Source organism: Furipterus horrens, unplaced genomic scaffold (genome assembly GCF_987537825.1).
Source record: "Furipterus horrens unplaced genomic scaffold, mFurHor1.1.pri manual_scaffold_7, whole genome shotgun sequence".
NCBI classification, from domain to species: domain Eukaryota; kingdom Metazoa; phylum Chordata; class Mammalia; order Chiroptera; family Furipteridae; genus Furipterus; species Furipterus horrens.
In genome coordinates this window covers 141,039,092-141,047,185 of record NW_028327177.1, presented here as the reverse complement: position 1 = coordinate 141,047,185, position 8,094 = coordinate 141,039,092, and the positions used below count along the sequence as shown (strand labels likewise).

At 54.1% G+C, this 8,094-nt stretch overlaps 1 protein-coding gene across 1 annotated transcript in view; it reads right to left on the bottom strand.

Annotated features, from left to right (window-relative positions):
- DOCK3 (dedicator of cytokinesis 3) overlaps window positions 1-2,447 on the bottom strand; it is a 218,468-nt gene extending 216,021 nt beyond the window's left edge. Inside the window, exon 1 of the mRNA XM_090284832.1 lies at window positions 2,366-2,447. Within this exon, the coding sequence (XP_090140958.1) occupies window positions 2,366-2,402 (37 nt within the window). The 5' untranslated portion in view covers window positions 2,403-2,447. The remainder of the gene's footprint in view (window positions 1-2,365) is intronic.
- Window positions 2,448-8,094: the final 5,647 nt, after the last annotated feature.

Below are 8,094 nucleotides of genomic sequence, written 5' to 3'. Positions count from 1 at the left end.
TAGAGCCATGGTACAGAAAAAACTAAATGAACTTTTTGGCCACCCCAACAAACTGAACTGGATTTCATGAGAAGGCCAAGAATGCAGCTCTAACATGCTTACAGGGGAAAAAAATGTATCTTGGGTTTTGCACAAGTTATACAAGAACTTTCGGACCGTGACTGAGGAAGGGGCAGGAGAAGAAAGAGATGGGAGAAGAGAGTTGCCTTGTTTGGCAGAAAAGGGAGCTGATTCCACTCAATTCCAGCTGCTACTATCTTCAGAACCACTCTCTCTCATTTAACACACATTTAAGTCCTTCCCGTGCCCGTGATGTGCCCCCCTCCACAGCAAATAACAAGTTTTCTAAAGCTAAACCCACAGTCCTAGGAAATCAAGAATTCCATTCTACCTTCCTCGGTAAATCGCACACCAAGTCCTGGTGACGCGGAGATTCACACACGCCAATCTCAATGACCTCGCGTTGCCTCCTCTCAGAACACACTGAGGGAACAGCTACTTAGCGCTGTTACTGCTCTAAGTACTACGGGAAAAAGAAGAAATTTGCATTTATTCGACACTTGGTAGGCTCTCGTTTGATTTTCACAACCCTGTAGGTAAATATTATCCCCGTTTTACACATTAAGAAAATGGTGTTCGCCCGGCCAGGTAGCTCAGATGGTTAGAGCATCAGCCCCATAGGCCAAGGTCGTGGGTTCGATTCCAAGTCAGGGCACATACAAGAGGCAACCCATGATGCGTCAGTAAGTGGAGCAGCAAATCGATTTTTCTCTCTCTCTCTCAACAAAATCAATGATCTTTTTTAAAAAGAAAGAAAATGATGTTCAATTACTTGCCCACACCACCAGTGAAGAGAAGCCAAGACTCACTGTCTGCAAACTCCACTAATCTAGGGTTCCTCCGGAAAACAGAAGAAATTAGGCGCCACTGGACAGCTGACCACTTTCACATCCGTTATGTATTATGACAGTCACCCAGCACCCAGGGTGAGTTGCGGAGAAGACAGGCCAGCTCCTCACTTCCCAGGACCCACTCCGTACTTAGGGGAAGCGTTAAGAGAAAGGGAAGCCATCCCCGGTGGTGACTCCCTCCTCTTGGCATCATTTCCCAGTGCTGGCTCGGGAGCCACTCAAGCTCTAGGGCCCCTTTGTCACCTCTGTCCCGGCCGAGGTCACTCGGCCGGGACAGCCGAGCTCACCAAAAACTTGAGAAAGTCGCCGTCCCCAACAAGCTTTCCTGCCAGCAGATGTCACGGCAGGTCCTTACACTCAGACCAACCCGGTTTGCACACAGCTCGCCTGCTGGTGCTCCTGAGCATCTTGTTAGCACTGCCTGTCTAAAAAGTGGTTCTGTACTGAACCGTGAGCTAAATCTTGATTTAGCTGCAGTCAAAATGGGAAACCAAAATCTGTTTAGACAGATTTCCCAGCCATACTCTTCCATGGCAATTTGGGGGAAAACTGTGCACTCAACATTTTACACCTGTTTCTAACTGAACAAGAGGACAGCGACGTACAATAATGCAAGGGGACAGGGCTCCTCTATCGTGTAATTGCCACGAAACGCTAACATTATCCAAGTAAACCATTCAATCCCTTAAATCATTTAATACTCTTTTAGAAGGTGTTAAATGTTATAAGAATTGTTGAGCTTCTGTAGTGGTACACTTGTAACATTAAAAAAGAGGATTCTAAGAAAGAGGAATGCCAGCCTCATCTGAAAACAGGTTGGGTGGTTGGTTTTTAACGAAACGCAGACCATAATACACACGATGTTTAACATTGAGACATGTCTAAACATCACTTCCCATTGGTAAGGTGATCATTTGTAATACTTCAGGCAAAACAAATTAAAACGGATCAAACATCTAAAGCCAAACGTCTGCAAATTTCGAATAGGGATAATGATGTCAACGTTTTTTACATATTTTTTGTAATGTTGCAGACCAAAAATAAACATTGGGCTCCTCAACCCAGGGGCGGAAACTCGTTAAAACTGAGGTTTGGGAGCGGAGAAAACAGATTTGCAGAATTCGGCTTCTCGGGTGTGAACTGCCCGGGGCCCCGCACCTGCAACCCCGCGCGGCCGCCGGGCCCTGCCCAGCCCGCCCGCCCGCACCCGCCCGGCCCGCGCCGCCAGCGCCCCCTGCCGCCCTCCCCGCGCCCCGAGGCCCGATCCCACCCCCGCGCCCCGCGCCCCGCGCCCCGCGCCCGCACCGCCCCCACTCCGCGCTCGGCCCGCGCGGAGGCCGCGCAGCCTGCGGGCGGGGTCGCGCGGGCGCGGAGCGAGGCGGGGCCGGGCCGGGGCCGGGAATGCGGGCGCGTCCCCCGAGCCCCCGCCGCGGCCGGGCCGGGGCCGCACCTACCTACGCCGTATTTCTCCTCCTCCGTGGGGGTCCACATGGCCGGGCCGGGCGCGGCCCCGCGGGCGCGGCGGCCGGACGACAGCGCGGCGGGCCCGGCTGTGGCGCACCGCGAGCCGAGGCGGGGGCGGTCAGGCAGCGCGGGGCCGTGGGCGGCGCATCCCTCCCCGGCCGCCCGGGACGCTGCCGCCGCCGCCGCCGCCACGTCCGGACCGCGAGGCTGCGCGGGCGGCCCGGTGGTCCCCGGCGGCGCGGGCGAGGGCTCGCCACCTGTCCGGCGCCGCTGGTCCCGAGCCGCCGCTCGCTGCGCGCAGCCCCGCCGCCCCGCTCCCGGCGCCGCCGCCGCTCGGCTCGGCTCCCCGGGCTCGCGGGACGCCCGCGCATGCGCTGCTCCCCGGCGCGCCCGAGCCCGAGCCCGCGCCGCCGAGCCCGCGCGAGAGCCCACCCGCCGCCGCCGCGCGCCGCGCAGGGAGATCCGCGAGAGGCGATTGGGCGGCGCGGCCGCGGGCAGGAGCGGCTCTCCGGCCCGCCCGGGGGCCTGGGCGGCAGCGGGCGACGGAGGCGGCGGGCCCGGGCGGCTGGGAAGCGCTCGGGCCCCCGCGACCTCCGCGTCCGCTGCCTCGGGCCAGGCACGTCGAGGTCGCCGCGGGCCCCTGGCTGGAGAGCGGAGAGCCCAGGGGGCAGGGGGGGAGGGATACCGGTTTTAGCGGCCCCCCAGGGCCCCCCACGGCGTTATCACGGCCGCACCCGCAAAGGCCGCCCGGGGCGCGGTAGCCACGGGAGACCCAGGCGGGGCGTGCTCGTGCTCCTGGCCCTCGGGTGTCCGGGAGGCCTTGTGGGCCCTTGGTCCGCGCAGGTGGCTGCGTGGTGAACGTCTGGGGACCGAGCAGGCCCAGTGCCTTCTGAGCAGCGAAGCGCCCGCTCCTTGGCATCAGGGCCCCTGCCCCGGCCTCTGCGGCTCTTAGGTCTCCGCCTTGCAGGCCGTCCTGGGCGTCTGGCCCCGCGCGAAACTTTCCTCCTTTCTCCCTTCCCTCGCATTCCATTGTTCTGCCTACAAGTGTCACCTCCTGACACCAGGTCGACAATTCATCCAAGGCCAGGATCTCGTGGCCCCTGTGCTCTTTCACCTGGGGTTCCAGAAATGGGGTCCCCAAAGGCGAGCTGCAGGTGCAAGGCACCTGGCCGCGCCCGGCCGCGCACCTGACACACTCTTGTTGAGTAGGAAGACACATACAAAAATACCTTGGCAGTCAACAAATCTTGTCGATTCTCCCTTCACAGTGTCCTTCGCGGTCGGTTCCTCCTCCCAGGCCTGACTGGACTCCCCTGGGTTACAGTAGTCCCGATTAATTCCCGTTATTCGTGGGGGGGGGGGGGTACATGCCAAGACCCCCAGGAGAAACGGCAGATAGCATCAAACCCTATGTTTTCTCCTTATTCATACACACATTTTCACCGAGAGGAAGCACTGTATGGCTTCTGTTCGGCGTCCCCAAATTTCCAGCATCACTCCTTTTGCACTTTGGGGCCATCAGGAGGTAAAATAAATGTGACTTGAACACAAGCCCTATGGGACCAAGCCTGTGACAGAGGATCTGATGATAACCCAGGCGGCTACCAAGTAACCAAAGGGCAGAGAGCGTCTACAGCATGAATATGCTGAACAAAGGGATGAGTCACGTCCCGGGTAGAATTTCATCACTGTACTCAGAACAACGTGCAGTGTGAAATCTATGGATTGTCTGTTTCTGGAATTTTCCATTTAATATCTTCATACCGCAGTAGAAGATAGGTAACCAAAACTGCAGAAAGTGAAACCGTGGATGGGGGGACCATTCTGTTGTCACAGACTCCACGTTCCTGACCTATAGACTCCCTCCCACCAGGGAAGGCTGCTCACTCCTGCCCCCAGAAAAGGTTTTGTAAATGATTTTCTCAATACCGAGATACTTTTTTTTCTGTTGGTCTAAGAACATAATGAAAGAGATACCCTTCTTTATCTAGCTAACTGATACCCAGGAAGATAGACCCCTGCCCAGTGGCTGCCGTGGAATGTGAATCGTGGCATAAACCCACATTCCCACAACACTACCCAGCAGTGGGGCCAAGTTACACAGACCTTCCGAACAACCTTAAAGCTCTTATTCCATCCTCCAGCCTCTCTCCATGAGCTGATCCCTGTGATGACCGTCTCAGCCTAAGGACGGGTTTTCCCGAAGTTTCCTCTCTTGTTCCCAGTCTGAATCCATCTTAGGTGGCAGCTTCCCCCAGATGAAGACAGCCCTGCCCTGCGACGGCACACCTCGCCTCAGAGGGCCCTGAGAAGTCCCAGACTCCCGCAGTCTTGCTGTTTGTGCTAAATTTAGGTTGTTTTCTTGAGTTGAAGCAAAAGGGCACAGCACATGTCATGGAGAATCGGCCTTCAGCAAGGCTGTGCACCTGCTCTCCCGTACCCCCAGCATCTGCTCCGATCCCCTCTTCGGGCTCCCAGGCCACCAGACTGAGCTCTCAGCTGGCTGTCAGCTTCACTCACACACCCGTCCTAGCATGTGAGCTGACCTCCAGCTTGCCTCTGAATGTCAGGGTCCTCGGCACCCGCCCTCCCCGCCTTTCCACTCACCCTTTCTTATGTTCTCACCGCCACCCACCCAGCTTCACTGTCTGCTCCCTCTCAGGGTCCCCAGGACCCCACTGTACCATGGCTGCTCCCTGTCCCCCATTTTTGCTCTGTTCTGCTGCACGGACTCCTGTGGCCCCGGGAACACCTGCTCCATCATGCCCTCAATCCCTACTCCCTCTCTCTTCCTCCTCTTCATCTGATTTTGAAGAAGAACCATCCACTCCAGATCTCTTGATTTCAATGCAATTTGTTTGACTCTTCGTCCTTGAGGGTCTGTTTTCTGACGCTGTCACCTGGAAACTGCTCTCCCAGAAGTCCCCTGGGTCATCGCATCTCCGGACATAAGCATTTGCTATTCCCTGGCGCTGGCTGGGCCTTTGCACACAGATCTCTCAGCCCATGTACTCTCCTCTCTTGAAACATGGATGCTCCACACCTTCCAAGGGGCAGTTCTCCCAGGAAAGCTTCCCCACTGCCTTTGGCTGAAGGGGCGTTGCTCCCTCTGAGGGCCTTACCTGTAGCTCTTCCCCATCCCGCCCTCCTGCAAGAGATCAAGGGTGTCCCCCTTGCACATTGGCAAATAGCTCTTTCCTTCTTCAGTGGCAAAGGCTGCTAGTCCTTCAGTTTTACCCCACACAGAGACGAGCATAGGCCCTGTCGCCTAACAGAGACTCAGCTCCCATAGCCTCTTGGGTGAACTGCCTGTATGTTCCCTGAGGACATAATGAAATAGGTTGGAAAAAAGAACTGAGCAGTTTGCTTCAGCCAGCCACAGCTTTCCAAATGCAGAAACTTGAATTAATTAGAGTAAATTTCTTTGATATAGGCACATCGGCTTTAATTAAAAATTCATTGAGACATCCTATTAGGGATCCATATAAAAGATAAGCTCAATAGAGCAATTTGTGTAAGAACAAAAAAGTGTGCAGTTTGACCTCGTATGTCACTATTACTTTGGGGTTAGACTCATTACCTCAGATGATAAATTGCAGCTTGATGAGTGGGAAGGGAATCAAGTTTTTAGCAGGAAATTCTTTAAGATTGGTGGATGTTAAAAGTAACCCATAACCAAACAGATGCAGAAAGCATCATCTTTTTCTGTTAAATCAAACTTAAGCTAATCAACGATTTTCTACGTAAGCCAACTCCATGATGATAAAGCCCCCATCACCTCTGGCGAATGAGACTGGTCCTGTACCTATAAAGCTGGATGAACCCCACTTCTCTCCTCTTCCTGCCTTCTGCTGCCTAGAGAATCAGCAGCATTTCAGGAGCCAGCCAGGCTGATGACTCAGCTCATAAAACAATGTGTGGCCACAATGATGATGTTTATTCCGGAGCATTCTGGAGGCTCCTGCTACTGAAGTCGGCAAGCAGTAGGCAAGTGACACACGATGCTCCTTCCCCCTGGAGCTGCCGGCCCTGGTGCCAGAGCAGCACTCGCGGCCGCCTCCCAGCAGCTGACCTCATCTGGTGCTCTGTCCAAGCAGAAGAGTGAGAAAACTTCAGAGAGATGCAGTGTGGGGACAGAGGCAGGTCTGGGCGAAGTGCAGGCGACCGACCGCGGTGACATCCCGCCTTCTCTGGATCAGGAGCTGCCCTTCCAGGGGCAGGTGGAGAGGCCGTTCCCAGCTCGTCTCTGCCTGCTGGGCTCCTCAAAGGGTCGGTCTGCTCTGAGAATAAAGCATTACGGAGCCAGTTTTCTTTTGTGCTGGAGAGACACCCAAGCTGGGCTCGCGTCACCACCGCTCCTTACGTTCCCCCAAAGCAACCCCTTTTAGGAGACCTGCCCTCCGGAGGCAACATGGGAACAAAGACCTATCGGAGTAGGTTAACCCAGCGATGGCTGACAATGTACAGGCGCTTTCGCGTGAAGAGACCTAAGTGACTGAAAGGATATTATTAATATTTTGCTTTAGATTTTGTGGCATCTGAATATCTCTGCAGTGGGGAGGGCATAGAGAAGAGTGTGAAAAAGAGACAGATTAAGCTGTGCCGTATTTCATGATTTTCCCCAAAATGACAAACTTTAGCCATCTGTTCCTATTTTATCAGCCCATTCAAAATGCTAAAATGCAGATTCCTTGCAGCTAGCCGGGGTCTGCCAAGTGAGAAATGACCGAAGCTTCCCTGATTTCAGACCCTGGAGACTGATGGGGCACTTCTGGATGGGCCATAGCTATCAAGCCGCAGGGCGAGCCGCCCTGGATAAGCCACAGGCTCCTCAGTACGTCCTCCCTGGCCATTCAGGACTCTGAGCCACCTGGAGTCACTGCCACACTGGATTCTTCTTGGCACCCCCAGGGCCTAGCATGCAGGGACCGACTCATAGCAGGTGCTCAGTAACTATCGCTTGAAGGAGTAATTTTTCACAGAAATGTATACCTTCGTTCCACTACCGTTTTTGTGGGTTTGTTGTTTGTTTCTGTCCAGGAAAATGGGAGGAGATACAAAAAACAATAAGTAAATAAGTAAGATCCTCCGGGCAGGAAGGACAAGTAGATAAAAACTTGGCATTCCTCCGTTCTCCTTTCCCTTTGGGGGAAATAACTGTGCCCTTGAATTTCTGCAATAAGTCACCGAGGAGGAATTGAAATTAAAAACCTTGGAGAGTAATTAGCAACAAAACATTCTAATGTCAAGAAGTGAATTTTATGGGACCATATTTATAATATTAATTGGGCCTCTGCATAGCCAAATGGTGAAATTATTGCCCCAATACAAACAGGCCCAAAAGAGAAAAACAGCCCAAAATAGCACAGATACTGCCATTCAGGACAGAGGTAATTTCTCTACACATAAAAAGCAACCAATTGCGATGCCTTCACGAATCCACTGAAGTGCAAAACAAAGGCTGCCAGGCACAGCCCGGGCTCCCCCATCTCTGGATTGTTCTGGGGTGGGGCTGCAGCGGTAACAGAGACCATCCCCACCCCTTCACCTGCTTTTCACCTTGAAGGGCGGAAACTTTTAATCAGTCATTTACCGCGTATTTATTGAGCACATATTATGGACCAGGTCCAGAGCATAAAAAGTTCATCGTCTTTGCTGTCACAGAATTTACCATCTAGTTGCAGGGAAGGGAGAGGTGGGGAAGAGACCTTGAATCAAT